This window comes from Theropithecus gelada, chromosome 8, assembly GCF_003255815.1.
Source record: "Theropithecus gelada isolate Dixy chromosome 8, Tgel_1.0, whole genome shotgun sequence".
Lineage (NCBI taxonomy): Eukaryota > Metazoa > Chordata > Mammalia > Primates > Cercopithecidae > Theropithecus > Theropithecus gelada.
In genome coordinates, this window is record NC_037676.1 from 41,294,986 (window position 1) to 41,319,321 (window position 24,336).

Genomic DNA, 24,336 nt, shown 5'->3' on the forward strand with positions numbered 1-24,336 from the left:
GTTCCCTTGGGGAAAAGCCGAGACCATTTCCTGTTAGAAAGGGCATTGGATGGATGATCAACACCCCCTCTTGTTGAAGGTTTTTGGCTAATTTTGTTGGGACGCTAAATCCATAGGAAATAAAAGGTCCAGGCAGAAAGTCTCAGGACAACGTGAATCAGATGTCACCAAAAAACGTTAATTATGAAGGCAAAAGAAATACGTGTGACTAAATGAACGTCACACGAACTGAAGATTGAAGTCAGGCTCTGGGGCTTTTTCCTGGACGAATCCTCTGTTTTCCCCTGTGTGTTTAGGCAAGGATCTTCCCCTGTGTCTCAGTATCGCTTTTTATCAATCAGTACTGATGGGGTATATGTGTGTTTCATGGTGAATATTAACCATAGAAGGGGTGAGTGCTCCTCCCCATCTTGAGACTCATAATCTATGAAATAAAGCAGTCTGGGCCTCCCTGCCCAGTAGCATCGGCAAAGACAGATGAAGAGAAGAGAAAGTAATGTGCCTTGGGCATCTTCTGTGTGCCAGGCACCATGCCAGAGGCTTTAAGTACTTCATCTTACTTCACTCCTCAAATAGCCCTGTTAGAAGCCTATTTTATGCAAAAGGAAACTGCAGCTGGGGGTAAGTAACTTGCCAAGGGGTCACATAGCTAGAAAGTGGTGGACCCTAGATGCAAGCGCAGCCATTCTGACCGCACAGTCCACATTCCTTTGAGCCAGTCCATTGAGAGTCCTCAGGCAATGTGGAGGGTCCCCGGGTCTCACTCCTCCTCAGATCTTGCATCTCAGCATGCTCCTACCACATCAGTTGACATTAGCACAGCTTTTCCATTAGGAGAACGAAGTGAAACTCCTGGTAGAACGGATGATGGCTCTGCAGACGGACATCGTGGACTTACAGAGGAGCCCCATGGGCCGGAAGCAGGGGGGAACGTTGGACGACCTGTGAGTACTGACTGGGGGGCCCCTCTGTGCCTAGCACATACAGATAACCCTGGAGCTTCGGTGTGTGTGTCCAGGGCACCCTCAGTGGCTGTGTGGGACCATTCTCTAGAGCATGCTCCCCTGTGGGGTCACCTCCAGCAAATCATCACTGAGCCTCAGTTTCCAAATCTGTTCAGTGGCAAGAAAAGCAGTCTTACCTCACGAAGTTGTAAGGATGAATTCAGGTAACGCATTTGAGACGGAGGCCATAATCTGTAAAGGCTCTAAAATGCAAGCAGCCTCTACCCCTGTATCAGACTCCCCTGATTTGTCCCACCCACCCTGACCCAGGCATAGCTCAGAACAGAAAGTAAGATAGAGAAGGAAGAACCTGAGAAGGGGGAATTCGGACCTGGAAACCGTTCGTTTGAGTCTTTGTCAGGTATTTGGCATTGACTCCAGGAGGGGAGGAGGGGTCTAGGCAGATCACTCCTACCTGAAGGAGATCACATGTGCTCCTGGAGTGCAGATGGAGGGAACCGGGCAGGCCGGGTCAGCCTCTTGAGGGCTGTGTCACCGTGAGCTCAGCAGTGTTCCCTGATTCTCTCACTAGGATTCTTAGGACAGGAGCTCCAAATGTCAGAACGTTGATTCTGTCTTTTCTCTAATCAACCCTTTATTCTCCTCTAGTTCTTTTATTTGTATTTGTATTCTTTAAGAGACAGGGTCTTGCCCTGTTGCCCAGGCAGGAGTGCAGTGGCACAATCATAGCTCACTGCAGCCTTGACCTCCCAGGCTCATGCAGTCCTCCCACCTCAGCCTCCCAGGTAACTGGGACTACAGGCGCATGCCACCGTGCTCAGCTAATTTAAAAATATATATATATATTTTTGGCTGGGCACAGTGGCTCACACCTGTAATCTCAGCACTTTGGGAGGCCAAGGTAAGAAGATTGCTTGTGAGCCGAGAAGTTCGAGACCAGCCTGGGCAATGTGGTGAAACTCTATCTCTACCAAAAAAATATAAAAATTAGCCATATTTGACCTCAAATCTAGACAGAACTTCTTTGTATATTTTAGAGAGGAGCAAGCAAGGGAGCTGTACAGGAGACTAAGGGAAAAGCCTCGAGGTAAGTGGGGTTCTGTGTCTGCCTTGGGCTTCTCCTTATCTCATTTATGGGGCATCACTACTCTCTGCTGGCTTCCTTGAGGAACTATGCTACCCTCCCCTCTCCAGACCAGCGAACTGAGGGTGACAGTCAGGAAATGGTACGGCTGCTGCTTCAGGCAATTCAGAGCTTCGAGAAGAAAGTGCGAGTGATCTATACACAGCTCAGGTATGAGCCCCGACCTTCCTACTCTGGAGGAAGGACTGGGAGATGCAGGCTGGGTGTGAGGCCACCTTCCTCCCTCCTCTCTGATTCACTGGACCTGATGAAGAGACTTTCTGCAGCTGCTGACTGGATGCACAGCTGCCACGGGTTCCGTTTTCTCCAGCCCAAATGCCATTAGTTTGTCATGTTTATTCTTTGCAGTAAAACTGTGGTTTGCAAGCAGAAGGCGCTGGAACTATTGCCCAAGGTGGAAGAGGTGGTGAGCTTAATGAATGAGGATGAGAAGACTGTTGTCCGGCTGCAGGAGAAGCGGCAGAAGGAGCTCTGGAATCTCCTGAAGATTGCTTGTGTGAGTGAGTGCTGTGGCCCCAGGCCCTTGGCCCATCAGCCTCCTGTGCCTTCCTGCCTCTGTGTACTGCCGCCATTCCACACGGGACGCCATAGAGCCACCAGCAGTCCACTCGGCTGCTGCTCAGGTTTCACTTCGCTGTTATTTGACTTGGTGTGAGCAGGGAGGTCAGAGGAAGGGCCTGTGCTAATCATTTTCATTCATCTGTGTATTACTTTCCTATGGCTACTATAAAGATTAGCACAAACTGAAGGGCTAAAACAGCAGAAATTTGGGCTAGGCACGGTGACTCATGCCTGTAACCCCAGCAATTTGGGGAGGCCAAAGTGGGAGGATTGCTTGAGCCCAGGAGTTCAAGGCTGCAGTGAGCTGTGATTATGCCACTGCCCTCCAACCTGGGCAACAGAGCTGTCTCTACTAAAAACAAAAACAAATGTGTTATCTGACCTGTAGAGCCCAGAAGTCCCGTGTGAGCAGGGTTGAGCTCCCTCTGAGGGCTCTTGGGGAGGGACCATCCTTGCTTCTTCCAGCTCCCGGTGGCTCCAGGTGTTCTTTGGTGTGTGACTCCAGTCTCTGTTTCTGTCTTCGTGTGACCCCTGTGTCCCTTATCTGGGTGACTCTTACAAGAACACTTGTCATTGGATTTGGGTCCCACCCAAATAGCCCAGAGTGATGTCATCTCAGGATCTCTAAGGACGTTTTCTCCAAGTACTATCACACTCACTGCTCCAGGAGTTGGGATGTGGGTATATCCTTCTTAGGGCCACCAATTCAGCCCACCATCATGCACAGCAGTGCACCTTGGTTGACCATCATCTGCGTCTGCGCTGCCCTCAGTGCCATAAGCCAGGCTTTCTGTGCACACCATCTTAACGTAGCTGTGAGTCCACGGAATGCCACACGGTGGGGAAATGGGAAACAAAACAGCCAAGAACTAAGACGGGCAGACCTGGTCGTGTCACGGGAGCCAGAGCTGCTGGGAGTGCAAGCCCCATTGTGAAAGGCTGCAGAGAAGGTGACATGAATGGAAGAGTGATTTAGCCATCAGTTGCCTTTAAGAGCAAAGGGAAGGAGACAGGGAGATCATTGCTCATAGTGGAAGCAGGAGGTGGTGCATTAGGAGATTCTCATTGTCAAAGGCAGAGGGGACAATCCACACACAGTGCAGAGAACAGAGGGGCTGGGGTCACGTGCCAGAGCACTGGGCATGCCTTGGGAGTGGGAGTGACACATCCTCCTGTAAGAAGAGAGGAAAGGGAGAAAGCAGGATGACAAGGTAGAGAGGATCTGAAGAGGAGAGGGAGGTGCAGGTGTGCACAGGTGATAGCCTGATGTGCCGTCTATATCCATTGAGCATTTATTGAGTGCTAACTGTATGCCCAGCAAGACACACAGGTGAGAAGGCATGGCACCTGTTCCAAGGAGGGCCTGATCCTTTGAGGGGCACAGATAGAGGCATGAGTAAGAGTTGTTCAGGGCAGGAAGGGCTAGGAAGCAGCTCCAGGAGGCATGAGCTGCAGTTTCCATGCACAGGGGGAGCTCTAGTTTGTCTTAGAGGAGAGGGAGCAACAAGAAGGTTCACAAGGAGCTGTTCCAGCTGAAGAGTGAGGATGTTCCAGGACAGAGACGTTGCTTTATCAAAGGCAGAGAGCCTGGGGAGTCAGTGTGTTCCGAGTGGGGATAGGCTGGTGTGTGTGGGGAAGGCTACGATGGAGGATGAAGCTGCTGAGGTAGGCAAGGGTGAGCTTACGCGGGCCACACTTTGTTTTCTTTCTTTCTTTTTTTTTTTTTCAAGACAACGTCTTGCTCTGTCTCCCATGCTGTAGTGCAGCTGTGCAATCTCAGTTCACTGCAACCTCCACCTCTCAGGTTCAAGTGATTCTCCTGCCTCAGCCTCCCGAGTAGCTGGGACTATAGGCTCATCCCACCACACCTGGCTAATTTTTGTATTTTTAGTAGAGATGGGGTTTCACCGTGTTGGCCAGGCTGGTCTCGAACTCCTGGCCTCAAGAGATCCACCTGCCTTGGCCTCCCAAAGTGCTGGGATTAATGGCATGAGCTACTGTGCCTGGCCCATGTCCATTTTCAAAGCACACAGGACACATCGCAGTATCTGTCTTTTCCCTTGATATTGAAGGAATTGAGTGTGGGGATATGATCACATCTGGGATTTGGGGAAGTCCCTCTCCAGGCAGCTGGAGAATCTGAGCCCTTGGCCAACCTCAGCACTGAGAAGGGCCCCTCAGCAGGGCTGGAGTTGAGCCACCCCTGTACAGCACAGGACGGGGGGGGGCAGGAGCTGGGGCAGGGCCTGGCAGGGAGGGAGCCAGGCAGCACAGGAGCCATCCCCTGCCGCACTTTCGGTCAAGGGCAGAAGCACAGGAGGTCAATGCTGGGCCTCTCCCAGGCACAGTCAGCAGGGAAGGTGCAGCAGGAGGACCAGGAATGGAGGCTTGGGCGCTTGCATGGCTCCTTGACTTGTGGGCCTTGAGGTTTCACTAGAGGGGAGGATGTGGAGCCAGGAGGGTTCCACGGCCTGAGGGACATGTGAGGGGATGAAGGACTGCAGGCCGCAGTGAGTGCCAGGAGCGGGGATTGGGGGACTACACAGGTGGGTTGGGGACCATGCAGGGCAGAGATCAGTGGAGGGGGGACCTGAAGGTTGGCTGGCGGTCGTGGGCTGTGAGCTGAGGAGGCTCAGGTAGCTGGAACAGGAGCCCCTGCTTGACCCTTTGGGCTGGGAGGAGCAGTGGCTGCAGCCCCTTCGGAGTCAGTGCATCCTGGTTTCTTCTCAGCCAGGTCATAGAGGATATGAGCCACAGGAACTCCCATAGCCTTTGTGTGTGTGTCTGTCTTCTACCTGGAAAAGAATAAAAATACTTTCCTGTTCTTTTCTTGTAAAAGTTCATTAAGGGGCCGGATGCAGTGGATCATGAATCCTAGAACTTTGGGAGGCTGAGGCAGATCACCTGAGGTCAGGAGTTCGAGACCAGCCTGGTCAATATGGTGAAACACTGTCTCTACTAAAAATACAAAAATTAGCTGGGTGTAGTGGCACATGCCTGTAGTCCCAGCTACTTGGGAGGCTGAGGCAGGAGAATTGCTTGAACCCAGGAGGTGGAGGTTACAGTGAGCCAAGATCGCTCATTGCACTCCACCTGGGTGATAGAGCGAGACTCTCAATCATTATCAATCAATCAAGCAATAAAGCCGATGAAAATAAAAAAACCTGCAATAAATGTAGGCACCCAGGTCTCCTTAAACTTAGAATCCTTTCCTCAAAAGTCCCCCTGTTGATACAGAAACACTTTTGAAGCCAGATGTGAAGCACCAGCTGCCCCCCAGGTAGGGGTGCCGACTGGTAGGCTGTAGGGTTAGCTCTGGCATCTGGCAGTCAGTTGTCTCCTGAGAAAATACTGTGGTGTGAATGCAAAATGTGATTCGTCACTTGGCTCCTAATTTCTTTTGATTTTGTCCCCTAGAGCAAGGTCCGTGGTCCTGTCAGTGGAAGCCCGGATAGCATGAATGCCTCTCGACTTAGCCAGCCTGGGCAGCTGATGTCTCAGCCCTCCACGGCCTCCAACAGCTTACCCGAACCAGCCAAGAAGAGGTAGGTCCCCGTTAGCAGCGCCAAGTGTGACCGTCGAGGGCACGTCAGGAGATTGGGGATGGAGGTGTTTGTCACTGGTAAATGTCTGTCCAATGATATCACTACCTCTCTGGATGTTTGTTGCATCTGCTAGGTCCTGTGGGGACAAAAGTGTTACATGTTTTGCTCTCCTAGTCCCTTGAAACTTACTAACTAGTTTCTTTGTCCAAGGCTTGGATGACTAACTGCTTAATGAGAACATTGGAAATGCTGGTCGGGCACATGCTGCTACTTTTATCCATAGGAAGCCACATTCCCTTCAGGGAGGCCCACTTCATCTCCCCTGAGCCATCTGCCCCCACTCACCCTACCACTCCCTTGAGTTACCGAGTCACCACCCTCCTTCTGGTGCCACTGACCTTCCCGTTCTTCCCGTCCTCTGCCTCCTCTTGCCTGAACCATGGCGGCAGGGCTTTCTGCCTCCTGCCTCCTGCCTTTCTGCTGCCAAGCCCTGTGTGGTTGAATTAATCTTCACAAAATACCACTCTGACCAAGGTATTCCTTGGTCAGTCATGAATAACAGCTTCCCCCTCCGTTATAGATGCTCAGGTCTGAGCTTTCTTCAGGTCTCATCTGCGCCAGTAGCACAGTATCAAATTCTCAGGTCCTGCCGGAGACCTCACTTGGGAGCTCAGGGTTGGGGCCCAGCAGTCTGTGTCTAGCAGCCCTCCGCCCATTCTCCAGCACACTGCAGGCCACCTCTGTTCCCACGGTCGTCTCTTCCTGTGGTTTGTTTTGTTTGACACTTTCTGTGTGCAGGGCTCTATGGGTTTCTGCAGGAACTAATCTCTAGGCATGGGAAACACTGATGATTGCCTGGGGCAGGGGAGGAGGATGGGAGTGACTGATAATGCAAGGTTTCTTCTGAGGATGAAGAAAACATTCTGAAACTAGACATGGTGATGGTTGCACAACTCTGTAAATATGCGAAAACCCTTGAATTGTACACTTTAAATGGGTGAGCTTTATGGTATGTAAATTATATCTCAATACAGTCTGCTTTGAAGAATCTTGTTCTTGTCCTTGGGGACTTTGTAGCCTATTTTGATATTTATGTGACCTTGGATACTTAATTTTCTCTCGGCCGTATGGCACATTCTTGTAATCCTAGCACTTTGGGAGGCCGAGGCAGGAGGTTTGCAGGAGTTTGAGGCAAGCCTGGGCAACATAGTGAGACTGCTTCTCTTTTTTTTTTTGAGACGGAGTTTCGCTCTTGTTGCCCAGGCTGGAGTGCAATGGCACGATCTCAGCTCACCTCAAACTCAGCCTCCTGGGTTCACGCGATTCTCCTGCCTCAGCCTCCCGAGTAGCTGGGATTACAGGCATGAGCCACCAGGCCTTGCTAAATTTGTGTTTTTATTAGAAACAGGGTTTCTCCAGCCTGTTGGTCTGGCTGGTCTTAAACTCCAGACCTCAGGTGATCCGTCCGCCTCAGTCTCCCAAAGTGCTGGGATTACAGGCGTGAGCCACCGCATCCGGCCCTTTTTTTTTGTTAAATAAAAAGTACTTCCCCAACCTCTCATGAGCTCCTGGAGTATAGTAGCTAGGCCAGGAGCCTCTTCCATTCCCTTCTGGGGCAGGCACTGAGCCTTTAGCCTAGCTAGAGGCCCTGTAGCTGAGGTTTGGCAAAAATGTACTCTGAGCTCCTGCCATCAGATTGTCACATTTTGCAGAGTGAGAGGAGTTCCGGGGCGCCGTCTTCCCTTACGTGGCTTATTCCCTTCAATGATGTCCTCAAAGCTCTAGAAAAGTAGACCTGGGTATATAGGATGTCTCTTGTCTCCCCACAGCATAGAGCTGAGGTTAGAAAAAATGTTTTATTACATGCTCCTCTTTCTCAATGTGGCCCAATCCTCAGAGGAAACATGGGTTTCTTATTATAGAAAAGAGAGAGATCAGATTAGATGAAACCAAATCCCAGAACTGCTTTTCAACAGATTCCAAGGAACTATGGAACCCTGATAAATTGGTTAGCCCTTTTTTTTTTTGTCTACTTCAGAAATTGGAACAGGTGATTTGGAGAATATCTTTAGATTTTGGCAGTTTGAGAATTAAATTCAGCTATCTAGTAAGTCAGAAAGCAGAAAGAGCTCTTTTTACTTCTGACTTTTTATGGAGATCTGTTTGCCTTTTTGGCAGTAATGTTCATGTGTGGAAAGTGCATAACAAGATGAAAGTATTAGTCAATGGGTTGGTGTTTTAAGACACTCAGGATCAAAATAATTGTTACTTCATTTAAAAAGTATTATCAAAACTCTTTAGCATATTTTAAAATAGCAGTGTTAGCTCTGATAACTAATAATGATCGCTTTCTAATAATTTGATCATTTTCTTTAGTGAAGAACTGGTGGCCGAAGCACATAACCTGTGCACCCTGCTAGAAAATGCCATACAGGACACCGTGAGGGAGCAAGACCAGAGTTTCACGGTAACAGCCTGTGTGAGCCCCCTGCGATTCCATGTCCTTTCATTCTATAGCAAAAGAGAAAAGAAAATGGAAACGCAATCTGGCATTATCCCCAACCTCAGTGTTTGTTTGTTTGTTTGTTTATGACAGGGTCTTTCCCTGTCACCCAGGCTGGAGTGCGGTGGCATGATCTTGGCTCACTGCAACCTCTGCTTCCCGGGTTCAAGTGATTCTCATGCCTCAGCCTCCTGAGTAGCTGGGACTATAGGCGTGCGTCACCACACCCAGCTGATTTTTTCAGTGCATATTTATAATTTTCCATTACACATTTTTTATTATTCATAATAATAGTGATGACTAACAATTATTGAAGGCTTACAACTACATATATGCATTATCTTATTTAATCCTTGCAACACTTAATTCCTATGATGAGGAGGAAGGTAGCATTTTTCCCAGAAGCCTGTCCCCACCTGCACCGTTGGTACTACTGCTGAGGATTTGTGTGTTGAGTGCTGGGCTGGGAGCGGGAACCAGCCATGGCCATGTCCTCAGGGCCTTGGAGCTTAGCAGTAGGTAGTACTAGTTATGAGACCACTAGTCAAGATATAGGTACATTAAGACAAAGCTTCATTGTTGAGAGAATCCTGCATCATTTGCCTAGATCTTTACATGGTCTTTAGCTGCTAATCACTTGCTAACCTCCCCTAACTTTAAGCTTTTCGGAAGAATTGCAGGGGATACTACTGTGAATTGCAGCCTTTGCTGATGTAGTCGCATGTCCTCCTCCAGTCTGTGGGCATTCTGTATTTCTTGCTGCTCTCTTCCTCCTGGCACAATAATGTTTTGATCAGTTCATTGCTTACTTGCACGTCCGTGGGAGGAAGAGGAAGTCTCATCAGGCCGAGTCATGTGGTGAGGCTGGAAATCCATAGCTGAGATTAGCTACCCACAGTGAGCACGAGAGTGAGTGCTGTGAGCCACGGTGGTACTGACATTGCCTTTCTAATTCCCACAGTCACAGAATCTTAAGGACTCTGAGCCAATCCAAAGAAAAGATCCTGTACAGTTTGAATATGTAACTTAGCTCAAGAGTGCCCTGCAGTCATAAAACTTATTAATAAAAGGGTTTGGCTTTTTAATTTGTATTTGTTTAATTAATTAATTTATTTTATGCAGCCTGGGTCTTGCTATGTTGCCCAGGCTGGTCTTGAACTCCTGGCCTCAAGCAATCCGCTCGCCTCTGGCTCCCAAAGTGCTGGGACCACAGGCATGAGCCACCATACCTAGCCAATAAAGGGGTTTCAATATATTTCTTTTTATTTTTGTTTGTTGTTTTTTTTTTGAGATGGAGTCTCGCTCTTTCGCCCAGGCTGGAAAGCAATGGTATGATCTCAGCTCACTGCAACCCCTGCCTCCCAGGTTCAAGTGATTCTTCTGCCTCAGCCTCCTAAGTAGCTGGGACTATAGGAGCTTGCCACCACGCCAGGCTAATTTTTGTATTTTTAGTAGAAACAGGGTTTCACCATTTTGGCCAGGCTGGTCTCGAACTCCTGACGTCATGATCTGCCCACCTTGGCCTCCCAAAGTGTTGGGATTACAGGCATGAGCCACTGCACCCGGCCGGGTTTCAGTATATTTCTAAATTGTCCTGATTGCCTCCTGAAGAGTAACAATAACCTGAAATGTGTTGGTGGCTGTTGTATTTTTAACATGTCTGTTGACTTTCAGGCCCTAGACTGGAGCTGGTTACAGACGGAAGAAGAAGAGCACAGCTGCCTGGAGCAGGCCTCCTGATGTGGGGGAACTTGACCCCCTGACATGGGGGTGTCCGTAGCAGACCTTGTGCGGTTGGGGGGACTCGACCGCCTGACATGTGGCTGCCTGGAGCAGGCCTCCTGACCTGGGGCTGCCTGGCTGCAGCTCTCACATGGCGGTTCCTGCTGCACTGATGGCCCAGCAGTCTCTGGTATCCAGATGGAGCTCTCACTTCAGCAGCTGTGACTTTCACCCAGGACCCAGGACGCAGCCTTCCGCAGGCACTGCCGGCACCTTGTCTGCACACTGGAGGTCCTCCATTACAGAGGCCCAGCGCACGATGCCAGCCCCACGAGCGTTCAGGGCTACAGCCACAGCAGCTCCTTCCTCTGCCTTGAGAAAAGTGCTTGGAGTACGGTTTGCCACACACGTGACTGGACAGTGTCCAATTCAAATCTTTCAGGGCAGAGTTGGAGCAGCGCTTGGTGCCAGCCTGTCCTCTCCTGCTCTCCAGTGGCCCCGCTCCCTGTCCTCTCTCACTTTACAGCTTGTGTTTCTTCTGGATTCAGCTTCTCTTAAACAGACAGTTTAATTATAGTTGTGGCCTGGCCCCATCCTCACTTCCTCTTATTATTTCACTGCTGCTAAAATTGTATTTTTACCTACTGCTCTGGTGGTTGTCCTCTTTTCGGCAAAGTTGGAGTGAGTGCCAAGCTCTCCATCTGTGGTCCTTTCAGCCACAGAGAGACTCACCGTAGTAAGGGTGGGAGAGCAGCTGCCTTATTCTGAGTCCCAAAGATTACTTGGGGGTGATTGTCACAGAGGAGGGACAGAAAGGATATCTGCTGACCGCTGGCCTGCCCACACCATGCCCACGTCTCCGTTCCTGCTCAAGAATGTGTGCGTGTGGCAGTGCTGGGCTGGGGAGTCCCTGTCTCTCACAGCATCTAGCAGTATTAAATGGATTCATTTTAAAAATAGCTTCTATATTTTGTAACATGTCTCAAACACTCATACTGGGTTCCACAATCCACTGTTAGAATACCGATGGTTAGGGTTTCTGAACTAAATAATGTATAGTGCCTGGATCATTACTAGTGCCATAACCCTGCTTCTTCAACATTTCACAGAACTTCTCTTTTATATAAAGGCAAGAACATAAAATGAGTTCAGATGATCACAAACAGGTGAGTGTTTTTGGAGAAGAAAGTTGGAGTAGGAGACTTTCACAAGTATGGAGATAGAATGAAGCGTTCTTTGGTCAAGTAAGTTTAGGGAATGATTAATGTTTCACTTGCTTTATGGAGATTCACACTATGTACTGGGAAAGTATCTGAAAAGACTTAAAATAAAGAAACCTGCTTAACTTTGTGTAAAAACACTGTTTACCAATGTCATTTGGCTATAGAAACATTTTCTCCTGCTGATTGTGTGTGTGAAACATGTATTAACATTCCAATGAAGTAGCATTTAATAAAGCACGATTTTGGAAACCTGGTAAATGACAGTGGGAAATAACACCCAAAAGGCAAGGATGGGGTCAGATTGGGGAGGGAAAGGATGTTGCGCTAAAGGCTGTAAGCTTATGTTACAGGCCACTGAAGAATTTTGACCAGGAAAATGCCAACCAAAGCAGTCATTTTAAAAGTTTATGGCTGTTCAGTTACAGGACAAGTTGTGAAAAGAAAGAAAAATGGAGGAAAAAAAAAAAAAAGTGTATGGCTGGAACAGTATAATTGATTAAAAAGTGAAAAGCCAGGCCAGGCGCGGTGGCTCACGCCTGTATTTCCAACACTTTGGGAGGCTGAGGCAGGCAGATCACCTGAGGTCGGGAGTTCGAGACCAGCCTGACCAACATGGAGAAACCCTGTCTCTACTAAAAATACAAAATTAGCCAGGTATGGTGGGGCACACCTGTAATCCCAGCTACTCGGGAGGCTGAGGCAGGAGAATTGCTTGAACCTGGGAGGCAGAGGTTGCGGTGAGCCGAGATCGCACCATTGCACTCCAGCCTGGGCAACAAGAGCGAAATTTTGTCTCAAAAGAGAAAAAAGAAAATCCAGGAGTTAGAATGTCTGCTTCCAAAAAGATGAGATAGATACACTTTTTCCTCTCAGTAAGTACAGCTAAACTCCTTGGTCATGTAAACAAACACAAGACTCTGAAAGGTAGATATAAGATGGAAGACTATCCCTGGACCTTGGGATCTGAGGAACGACTCTGGTAGTTATTCCGTGGCTTTTCTTTTTGTCTCAAGATTGAGTGCTGGCTTTAGGAGGCCAAGGCGGGTGGATCAGGAGGTCAGGAGTTTGAGACCAGCCTGACCAACGTGGTGAAACCCCATCTCTACTAAAAATACAAAAATTAGCTGGGTGTGGTGGCATGAAGCTGTAATCCCAGCTACTCAGGAGGCTGAGGCAGGAGAAGCGCTTGAACCCGGGAGGCGGAGGTTGCAGTGAGCCAAGATCATGCCACTGCACTCCAGCCTGGGTGACACAGCGAGACTATGTCTCAAAACAACAACAAAAAAAGATTGAGTGCTGGAGAAGCCGACCAATGGGCACAGACAAGAAAGCCTCAAGAAAGCCTGCTCTCTCTACCTGCGTTAGTTTCCTAGACCTGCTGTAGTCAGTTACCACAACTTTGGTGGCTTAAATGACAGAAACTTATTCTCTCCCACTTCTGGAGGCCAGAAGTCTGAAATAAAGATGTGAACAGGACCACACCTCTTCTGAAGGCTCTAGGGGGGTTCTGTCCCTGGTGGCGTCCAGCTTCTGGTGGCTTCAGGCAATCCTTGACTTGTGACTGCATCTCTGCCTTTAGGTCATATTGCTGCCGCTTTCTCTGTCACATCTCTGCTATGTATCTCTTACAATAATACTTGCCATTGGATTTAGAGCCAATTTGAAAAACCCAGGATAAGCACTTTCTCTCAAGATGTTTCATGTAATCACAGTTTGCCATATGAGGTAATACAGGCTCTGGGGATTATGATATGGACATCTTCTTGGGGGCCACCATTCAGCCCACTACAATCCACTCTCTGGCACCCCAAAATCCGTATTTGTCCTGCATGAAAAATACATTTATTCTGCCCGACATCTCCCAAAGTGTCAACTGATACAGCATGAACTAAGACCAAATTTGCATCTATATATCAGCTCAGAAGTCCTGCATCTCATCATCTAATCAGATGTGGGTGAGACCCCATGCATGATTCATTTTAGGATTAAATTTCTCTGGCTGTGGACCTGTGATACTACAGGTTATCAGCTTCTAAATAACTTTGGAATTTGGATAAATACATTTATTTAAGACTGATGTAATAGGCATGTGATAGATGTTCTCATTCTGAAAGGGAAAATTTGAAGGGATAAAGAAGTCACCATTCCCAACCAATTTCGATCCAGCAGAGAAAATTCTATTAGGATTCAAGGCCTGAAAATAATTCCCTAGCTTGAAGTGCCACCCACTGGGCCCACAGCAGTTCTGCAGACCTTTGTGTCTGCTCACAGCAGAACCATGGGCCTCTCTGTACCCATGGTGGCTCCATAGGCCTCTGAGTCTGTGCTCACAATGACATCATAGGCCTGTGTCTCTGCATCCATCACTTCTGTCTGCTTCTCTAGCCTCTGTCTCTGTGCCCCTGGATCCGCCCTTGGAGTCATTCTTGCTTTTTCTCGAAGGATGGCATGTTTGCAGCCTAGTAGCTCTGTCAATCCATTTCCTGCCTGTAGCAGTTTGGAATTCAACAGGCTTTTCTCATTTCACACTCTCTCTGTCACTTCCAGGCTAAGCTGTTTCTGCTGATGTAACATTCTCAAAAACCTTGTGGGTCCCCTGTGTATGTCATGGAGTTCAATGCCATTAGACAAGAGGGTCCTCCACAAATTTTCTGGGATAATCCCATCTCTATTCCTGGCATCTATTGAGATGGTTGAGTGAGTCCAAGAGTCCCATGCTTCATCTCTTCATGCCACCATACCCAGTACATTTTTCTTATTTTTGTAAAAGAGATGGGGTCTCGCCATGTTGCCCGGTCTGGTCTTGAACTCCTGGACTTGATCCTCCTGCCTCCGCCCCCCGGAGTGCTGGGATTACAGGTGGCCATGTTTGACACTTCAGCAAAACTGCAATTTAAGATATTAATATTTATCGAGTACTTATGTGGAAACAAAAATTAAGTCCCTTCTCCCATGGAGCTGGCATTGCACATTGGTGGGAGTGAGCAGGAGTGCATAATGTGCAAGCCATATGTGAAAGTTTCCAGTCCTTCTTAGTGCTGTGAAGGAAACACACACACGGTAAAAACCTGGGCCTGGGCCTGGTCCAGGAACGTGACAAGGGTGTGACTGCCAGTCTGGGACCTGAGTGATGAGAAGAAGGCAGCCAGGGAAAGACCCATACAATGAGGGGACAACACTGAGCAGGCACATGTATGCATGAAATAGGGACATGTGTGTGTCCTAAACAACGAGAAAAGTGGGAAGAAATGCAGTAGGAGAGCAGGCAGGAGATGGATCACATAAGGCCTTGGGGGCCATGAAAAGGAGCTTGGATTTTTTTTCTTTTTTTTTTTTTAAGACTCTCTTGTTGCCCAGACTGGAGGGCAGTAGTGTGATCTCGGCTCACTGCAGCCTCCGCCTCCAGGGTTCAAACTATTCTCCTGCCTCAGCCTCCCAAGTAGCTGGGATTACAGGCGCCCACCACCATGCCTGGCTACTTTTTGTATTTTTAGTAGAAATGGGGTTTCACCATGTTGACTAGGCTGATCTGGAACTCCTGACCTTAGGTGATCCACCTGCCTCAGCCTCCCAAAGTGCTGGAATTACAGACGCGAGCCACTGCGCCCCGCCAGGAGCTTGGATTTTATCCTAAGTGCAGTGGGAGGGTGTATAAATAAATAGGGACATATTTTGATACTACATCCTGAAAAGATCACCCGTCCTGTTTGGGGAATGTTCTGTAAGAGGACAAGAGCAGAAGCAGGAAGCCCACTGAGGAGGCTTTGGCAACAGTTCAGGAGGTCATGGAAGTTTGAGCTAGGGCAGTGGCAGCTGAAGGGTTCAGTGGTCATCCAGTTCAGCACATATTCCTGAGAGAACAGATAAGGTCTGCTGGCAGACGGGATGTGGGGTGTGAAAAGAGCAATTAAGAATGACTCCTATGGGTTTGGCCTGATAGCAGGGTGGATTAAAATGATATTAACTGAGATGGGGGAAAGTTAAGGAGAAGCTGGTGGGGCAAGAGTCAGGAGTTCTTTAGGACACTTTATCTTTGAGATGCCTATAATGGACTAGGGCTATCCAGTAGACAGCCTGATGTATGAGACTGGAACTCAAGGGACAGGTCAGGACTTGAACTATGAGTTTAGGAGACTTCAAGCTAGACATGCCATTTAAACAGGTAAAACTGGACAAGGTGGAAAAGCTGGTTTGAAGATTGAAGTGTGAAGCCATTTCCCATAAAGGCTGGAGAGTGGAGGAGGAGCTGGGAACCATTGCTGACGTGCACACGCGTGTGCACGCACACACACACACCCTGCTGAGGAGCAGCCAGTGAGGAAAAAGGAAACCCAGAGCATGTGGAATCTTAGAAGCCAATTGAAGCAAGTTATTTCAAGAAGAAAGTTGTGAAGCAGATCAAATGTAGGTTATTCTAAGATGACAAGGACAGATAATTGATTATTTTCCTTGGTTTCTCTGGCACTAATTTTAAAAATATAATATTTGTAAAAATGGGCTGGGTGCAGTGGCTCACGCCCGTAATCCTAGCCCTTTAGGAGGCCAAGGCGGGCGGACCACTTGAGGTCAGGAGTTTGAGACCAGCCTGGCCAACATGGTGAAACCCCATCTCTACTAAAAATACAAAAATTAGCTGGGCGTGGTGGCGGGATCCTGTAATCCCAGCTACTAGGGAGGCTGAGGCAGGAGAATCACTTGAACCGGGGAGGCAGAGGTTGCAGTGAGCCGAGATCATGCCATTGAACTCTGGCCTGCGGGACAAGAGCGAAACTCTGTCTCAAAAAAACCAAAGAAAATTGTAAAAATGATCCCACAGTTCCCTACATTTGTAACTTTTAAAATTCAGAGGTAAATACATTTTTATTTAAGGAGGAATAATTCTTCAGAGCAAAATAATCTGAATATCACCTGGAATAGAGATTGGACAGAAAAAAATGTGAACGGGAAAAACTAGGACAAGTCATAAGTAAATGACAGTGAGAATAAAGAGAATAAATGAGAGTGATCATGGCTCACTGCAGCTTAACTAATCAGATAGTTAAGAAGTTGCAGGCATAAAGTTAAAAAGCAAGTACTAAATTGAGGAAAACACAAATATTTACAAAATTTTTACAAAAGCTATCCATAAAAGGGCAAATAGTAATATATAGAAAGATCTACCAGATTAGTAACAAACTACCCCCATTAGAAAAATGAGTAAATGATATGAATAGGAAATTCAAAAAAAGAATTACAGATTTCCAATAAGCATAACTTAAGATATACACTGATACTGTAAGGAAACATAATCACTACAGCCTTGCTAATCAAAGAAACTAATATTTATTGGAAAATATTGGAAAATAATGGGAATTTTTAACAGACTGGGTTAGAAGACTAGAAGTGTATGTCCCAAAATATTAATAATAGTTCAGCTGTAGGGTGAGATCACTGATTTTAATTTTCTCCTTTTATACATTTTCCAGATTTCTCTACAGCAACTACATATCATTTTGTAATAAGATTTTAATTTGTCGATGCACAAAGCAATTGCCTGGAATTGCAGTTCGATATGAACCCAGGAGTTACGCTTGTAAAATAAACTATTGCTGATGTCACATTTCCATTTCTCGAGCAGATTGTAAATTTCTCAGATGTAGGTCATCATGTTATAATGAGGGTTCCATTGCTCATGATCTAGATAAAACACTTCTCCGTTTCTTGCAGTCTCTTCATTAATTTGGTCCCCACCGCAAAGGCAGGGGGATTAAAAATAAAATATCTTTTGACACTGGTTGGCTGGCAGGTGTACTAACACGTTGTGTGCGGGAGGACTCCTCGGCATGGTTCACGACAGGCTCCGGCAGCGCCCTAGTACTAAGGGGCTGCACTGGAGTGTGGACTGCCCGGTATCGTTAGATAAAGTTTTGACAGTGTGACGCCAGAGTCGCCTCTGACCTCGAACAAAACGCGCCATGCATTGGGTCGCTATTACAATGCACATTTATGTGCAGGAAGCCAACCCACCAGCGCCAAGTATTTCACAATCAAGATTGCACTCCTGTTTTCCCTTCTAAGGAAAGGATGCCAGATAAATACTGGGAAAACGGATTTAATCTCTTAAGTCAGAACTCCAGGTCTTCCCAAAGGAAGGCCCCTGGACTGTCATTCTGAGGTGCCTATTTCCTCCGCGCCGAGTCCGCGTCCACGAGTCCACAAACCCTCGGGTTCCCTCTACTCACCGGCCGCGGGCGCGCCCCTCTAGCCCCGCCCCGCTTTGTCCCGCCCTGCCCAGGACGCGTGACGTCACAACAAGCGCCGTGCGCCGCGCCCCCTGTCAGGGACAGCCATTGTTCCGCCGGTCGCGCCGGTCGCGCCGGACCTGGGTTGCTCCTGCACCCCTGTCTAAGTCCTGGTACCTCCTTCAAGCTGGGAGAGGGCCCTGGTTCTGAACACTCTGGGGTTCTCGGGTGCAGGCCGCCATGAGCAAACGGAAGGCGCCGCAGGAGACTCTCAACGGGGGAATCACCGACATGCTCACGGGTTAGCACCGGGCCGGGCCCCGCTGGCTTTCTTCTTTCTTTCCAGCCCCTTCGCCTGCCTTTCTTCTCTCCCACCCCGACTGCCCAGTGGGTGGGGTTGGCTCCTTGCAGCGGGTCGTCTTCCGTGGGATCTCCCTCCGGCGCCCCTGGCTGGTCGTCAGTCCTGCCGGCGACACCTGGGCCATCGCTTGGGCTGCTTTTGGTCTGGCCCTTGAAGGAAATGGGTGGTCACTGTATCTTAGAGGCTGCCACACGCCCTTCCAGAAAACAGTTCTCGTTTGTTTACTCGTGGTTCTTGTTCACTCGAGCCTTCTGTTGCCTTTCAGAACTCGCAAACTTTGAGAAGAACGTGAGCCAAGCTATCCACAAGTACAATGCTTACAGGTGGGACAGTGCAGCATTCTCGGGTAGCATACGTTCTGGGATACCCTGTTTGGTGTGGCAGTTAACAGGACTGAGGGCCCAGTGGATATTTGGTCCATCTGCAAGAGCGGGAAAAAAAGCAAGAATCGAGGCTGGTACTTTACTCAGTATTTCTTGAAGAATGTGGGCAGCGCTTTATAGGATCAGTTCAGATAAGTTCCCAATTCTGATTGCAGATAGCTGTAGCCTGATATGTATTTTTCTCATCATCAAACACGAATTACTAGAAATGCGGTGTAATTTTAACAATAATGAAAGACAGCGGATGAAGTCCATACTGTGAAATACGTGTGGTTCAAGGAATCACGTTTTTTCTTCTGGTTGGTCTGAAGCTGATCCTGTGGGATCCTGATCTCACCTTCATGGGATCCTGTCCTTGTTCATCTCACCAGGGACCTTATCCTATTCATTCTTTCCACATCCACCTACTTCTACTCCTTAGCCTATATTTATGTATGTATGTATGTTTGTATGTATGTATGTATGTTTGTTTGAGACAGGGTCTCGCTGTGGCATGATCACGGCTCACTGCAGCTTCAATCTTCCAGCCTCAAGCGATCTTCCCACCTTAGCCTCCTGAGTGGCTGGGACTACAGGCGCATGCCACCACACCCACCTTATTTCTTTTTTTTTTTTTTTTCCTTCTTTCTTTCTTTTTTTTTCGGTTTTTTGTAGAGACTGGGTTTTGCTATGTTGCCCAGGCTGGTCTCCCAACTCCTGAGCTCAAATGGTCCACCCACCTCGGCCTCCCAGAGTGCTGAGATTCCAGGCATCAGCCTCGGTGCCAGCCCTCCTTAGCCTATAAATATGTACAAGTCCCTCAGCTCTTAAAAGCAAAACCAAAACAATCTTAACTTCCCTCTAGCTAGTACCTTATCTCTTTTCTCACTTTACAGTGAATCTTCTTGAAAAATCTTCATTCCTTGCCTGGACTTCTTAATACCTAATCATTTACTCATTAAGAAGTTCAGTCCTTGCCTGGACCTACCACTGCTCTGAAAATCCTCTCACCTACATCTCATCTTATTGGACTCTCAGTGGCATTCCTCCATAGCTCATGCTGTGAAAGTCTCGTGACTTCTGTAGTGACACTCTTTCTGGTCTTTCATCTCTTCTTCTGTCTTACCTTTTAATGTTTGTATAGGTTGAGCATCCCTAATCTGAAAATTTGAAATGCTCTAAAATCTGAATGATTGCCGACATGATGACACAAGTGGAAAATTCCACATCCAATCTCATGTGGTAGGTGGCAGTCAAAATGGTCAACACTGTGTTTCATGCAAAAAAATTATTAAAATGATTGTATAAGAGTACCTTCAGGGTATGTGTGTAAGGTGTATGAGAAATGTAAATGAATTTTGTGTTTAGACTTGGACCTCACATATCCCTAAGATATCTTATTATGCATATGCAAATATTCTAAACCCTGAAACAAATTCAAAATCTGAAACAATGCTGGTCCCAGGCATTTCAGATAAGGGATAATTAACCTGTGGTTCCAGGAAGTCTGCCTGCCCTTAGCCCTCTTTTCTTACTTCTGTAGTTTCCCTGGCAATCTTGCCATTCTTGACTTTGAAATGCCACTTATATTGGTGACTCCAAATCTGTATCACTGGACTGTTTTCCACATTTTTAGCCCTAGTCAGCTGTCTTTATCCCAAGTCAGCTCCCTTCTTTCATTTCCATTCCACACAGTTCAGAGCTGATTGTGCTCCCTCCTTTCCTTACTTCTGTGACTTCCTATGTAAAGTAAAATAATTGTATTATCATCTATGCATTTGATCATTCAAAATCGTAGAGATATTCAACTTTGTATTCTATTTGGATCGCAGCAGGCCTCAGAAAGGAGGTGTTTAGTTTGAAGAAGCTCATCAGGGGATAAGTGAGAGGGCCAGCAGTCTAGACAAATAAAATGTGCCAAAGCATTGAGACATGAAGAGTATAACGTTTTCTAGGAGTAAGAAATTCAGTTTGCTTAAGGGGTATGGTGTGAGTGGGAAATAAGTCTGGAAAAGCAGGTGATTCCCTACCACTCCTGCGTGCTTCTCTCTTTCCCAGTAGGCATTTCTCTTGATTGTGGCCAAAATATTCTTTTGAAAATAGTTATCTGATCTTGTCATTCAAATAATTAAATAATATTTTCTCTTTACCTTAATAAAACCCAAATACATCATAGCATACAAAAGGCCTTTCATCTGATTCTTCTTCCCTCTTAGACTTTGCCTCACAGTGCCAATGACCTGGAACTACTTGCCTTTCCTGAAATGATCCCCTCCATAAACTGTTGTTGCCTGCTTCTTTACTTATAAATATGTCTTTTCAGATTCATCATCAGTCATGTGCTTAGAAAGAAGTTCAGATCCAAATCTAAAGGGTTATTTGTGCTATAACAGAATGAAAATCCAAGGTTCCAAAGACTATCCAGTATTTCTGCTTTTGACTTAGTTGTACTGTCACTTCTCATCAGCATCAACTCTGAATTACATTTTGCATTGAAATTATGGACAGAATACCATCGGCGAGCTCCCAGGATGTATCTAATCTGTCAGCAGATTAACAAGCTGGATACGTGTGCAGGTGGACAAGAATTACAGGTCACTGATTTATGCTGAACTGCAATGGGAACAGTTTTTTTTTTTTTTTTTTTCTGTCCATAAGTTTATTGTCTTTATCTGAAAAATCCTCATAGAAAATTGTTTGGTTTAGTTCTCAGCAGCCCGCTCCTGAGCCCTGAGGAAGCTTACCTTCTTTTGAGCTATGCGATCTTTCTTCTGAGCAAGGAACATTTTGGGACGGTTCCACCTCTTCTTTTTAACTTCTTTCTTGGGCTTCTTTTCATAGACTGGATTCTCTCCTGTAGCAGCATGAGCTTTCTTATACATCTCCTCCATCATGTCTGAAGTTATGCTATTCTTTATGTATTGAGAGAACTGTTTCTTGTAAGCATCTTTATCTTCTTCCATTAAGTAGCGCATGTAATCTGCAACATTCTGGCCTATGATGTGCTTCTGGTGTACTTCTGCATTGAATTCCTTGCTTTCAGAATCATAACCAGGGAATCATTTGGTACTGTGAGGGATAGACAGACCTCCATCCAGGTCACCAAAAACTTTATTGCCAATGGTAATTCTCGCAAGGCCTGCATCCAAATAGCAGGTAAAGGCACTTGGTAGACCATCAATGCTTTCCACATTGTATTCATTGCCAGTCACCTCCACTTGGCCTTCATAGATCTTGTCCAATGCCAAACCTATTGAGAAGCCTGTGGGCCAGCAGCACGCCAGTACAATACGCTGCAGCATAATTTGTCAGGCCAACCTTCACACCATATTTTGGCAGTTCATGTGCATATGCTGCGCAGGCTATCATATCCCCCTCTATACGGGCATAAGCAATCTGACAAATTATATCTCTGTTTGTTACATGAACTATCATCCTGTATTGGGGTGTGTTGTATTTATTTTTATCCTGTATTACCAAGCATTTCTGAGCATAGTAGTCAGTTTTACCATCTTGTCATCTTTAAATTTCATTTGGTATCTCTTAAAGTAGGCCTTATTCTTAACAACTTTAACAAACTCCATGCTGTGGAACAGAGATCTGCAGGCCCAGCAGCACTAGGGGGTGGAAAGGTGGAAACAATTTTTAAAAACTGATATAGGGGCCAGGCACGGTGGCTCATGTCTATAATCCCAACACTTTGGGAGGCCAAGGCGGCTGGGTGGCTTGAGCCCAGGAGTTCAAGACCAACCTGGGCAACATAGGAACAGCCCATCTCCATTAAAAAAATAAATAAATTGATGTGGGGACATAAGGGAATACAGTTTGAAACTATGAATTTTAAAATAGCTATCCAAGGGCTGGATGCTGTGGCTCATGCCTGTAATCCCAGCACTTTGGAAGACCGAAGCAGGTGGATCATTTGAGGTCAGGAGTTGGAAACCAGCCTGGCCAACATGGTGAAAACCTGTCTCTACTAAAAATACAAAATTGGCTGGGCACAGTGGCTCATGCCTGTAATCCCAGCACTTTGGGAGGCCAAGGCAGGCAGATCACAAGGTGATCTTAGCAGGTGAGGTTAGCAGATCGCCTGGCTAACATGGCGAAACCCCGTCTCTACTAAAAATACAAAAAATTAGGGCGCGTGGTGGCAGGCGCCTGTAGTCCCAGCTGCTCGGGAGGCTGAGGAAGGAGAATGGCGTGAACCTGGGAGGCGGAGCTTGCAGTGAGCCGAGATCGTGCCACTGCACTCCAGCCTGGGCAACAGAGCGAGACTCCGTCTCAAAAAAAAGTACAAAATTAGCCAGGTGTGGAAGCACACACCTGTAGTCCAGCTACTCAGGAGGCTAAGGCAGGAGAATCACTTGAACCTGGGAGGCAGAGGCTGCAGTGAGTTGAGATGGCACCACTGCACTCCAGCCTGGGCGACTCTATCTCAAAAAAAAAAAAAATAGGTATCCATAAGCAGATCTGGTGTCTAATAATTCAAATGTGGCACATTTTTATGAGGGAGTTATGAACAATTTCTAAAAACTTGGTATTTTAAAAAAGGGGGCCCAGTGATAATTTCTACTCCCAAAGAAAGAAAGACAGCTGGTCTCCCCATCCCTTGAGTATTATGTATACAGTTTAAATCACTTTGTTAGTCAGCACAAATCAAAACAAGTCACTTGGTTACTCAGTACAAATCATACTCTGACGTATAGGGTTTAAATTCAGTTATTCTCAAATGTGGAGCTTTTCAAGATACTTTAAAAGTTAGACATAGGTCAGGCGCAGTGGCTCATGCCTGTAATCCCAGCACTTTTGGAGGCCATGGTGGACAGATCACAAGGTAAGGAGTTCGAGATGAGCCTGGCCAACATGGTGAAACCCTGTCTCTACTAAAAATACAAAAAAATTAGCCAGGCGTAGTGGCTCATGCCTGTAATCCCAGCTACTCGGGAGGCTGAGGGAGGAGAATTGCTTGAACACAGGAAGCGGAGGTTGCAGTGAGCGGAGATCACGCCACTGCACTCCAGCCTGGGTGACAGAGTGAGACTCCGTCTCAAAAAAAAAAAAAGTGGCCAGGAGCAGTGATTCACGCCTGTAATCCTAGCACTTTGGGAGGCTAAGGCAGGTGGATCACCTGAGGTTGGAGTTCGAGACCAGCCTGGCCAACATGGAGAAACCCCGTCTCTACTAAAAATACAAAAAATTACCCAGGTGTGGTGGCAGGCGCCTATAATCCCAGCAACTCGGGAAGCTGAGGCAGGAGAATCGCTTGAACCCAGGAGGCAGAGGTTGTGGTGAGCCGAGATTGCGCCATTGCACTCCAGCCTGGGCAACAAGCAAAACTCCGTCTCAAAAAAAAAAAAAAAAAAGCTAGACGTATAGTAGGTGGTCTGTCAGCTCATGTGAGTTTTAAGTTTCATATGGAGATAGAAAATTAGGCTAGGCACAGTGGCTCGCTCCTGTAATCCTGGCACTTTGGGAGGCCAAGGCGGGTGGATCACGAGGTCAGGAGATCGACACCATCCTGGCCAACATGGTGAAACACCATCTCCACTAAAATACAGAAAACTCCGGGTGTGATGATGTACGCCTGTAGTCCCAGCTGCTCGAGAGGCTGAGGCAAGTTAATCACTTGAACCCGGGAGGCGGAGGTTCCAGTGAGCTGAGATCACACTAATGCACTCTAGCTTGGTGACAGAGGGAGACTCCATCTCAAAAAAAACCAAAAAACAAAA

The 24,336-nt window shown here is 47.1% G+C and overlaps 2 protein-coding genes and 1 pseudogene across 8 annotated transcripts in view; 2 read left to right on the forward strand and 1 right to left on the reverse strand.

Annotated features, from left to right (window-relative positions):
- Nucleotides 1-11,921, forward strand: part of IKBKB (inhibitor of nuclear factor kappa B kinase subunit beta) — a 57,953-nt gene extending 46,032 nt beyond the window's left edge. For 3 of the 4 annotated variants that reach the window (XM_025393899.1, XM_025393901.1, XM_025393900.1), the window contains 7 exons: nucleotides 835-944; nucleotides 2,003-2,052; nucleotides 2,160-2,259; nucleotides 2,458-2,605; nucleotides 6,088-6,215; nucleotides 8,592-8,682; nucleotides 10,393-11,912. In XM_025393899.1, the coding sequence (XP_025249684.1) occupies nucleotides 835-944; nucleotides 2,003-2,052; nucleotides 2,160-2,259; nucleotides 2,458-2,605; nucleotides 6,088-6,215; nucleotides 8,592-8,682; nucleotides 10,393-10,458 (693 nt within the window). In that variant the 3' untranslated portion in view covers nucleotides 10,459-11,912. Of the gene's footprint in view, nucleotides 1-834; nucleotides 945-2,002; nucleotides 2,053-2,159; nucleotides 2,260-2,457; nucleotides 2,610-6,087; nucleotides 6,216-8,591; nucleotides 8,683-10,392 lie in introns of all 4 variants that reach the window. The other variant, XR_003120783.1, reaches the window with a different exon arrangement.
- A 6,031-nt stretch (nucleotides 11,922-17,952) lies between these two features.
- Nucleotides 17,953-24,336, forward strand: part of POLB (DNA polymerase beta) — a 40,313-nt gene continuing 33,929 nt past the window's right edge. Inside the window, exons 1-2 of one of the 3 annotated variants that reach the window (XM_025394791.1) lie at nucleotides 17,953-18,185; nucleotides 18,511-18,568. In XM_025394791.1, coding sequence (XP_025250576.1) covers nucleotides 18,125-18,185; nucleotides 18,511-18,568 — 119 coding nt within the window. In that variant the 5' untranslated portion in view covers nucleotides 17,953-18,124. Of the gene's footprint in view, nucleotides 18,569-24,336 lie in introns of all 3 variants that reach the window. The other 2 variants (XM_025394789.1, XM_025394790.1) reach the window with 2 other exon arrangements.
- On the reverse strand, nucleotides 21,255-22,203 carry LOC112630464 (annotated as a pseudogene). Its single transcript, XR_003120875.1, has one exon. The product of XR_003120875.1 is annotated as a 60S ribosomal protein L5 pseudogene (transcript).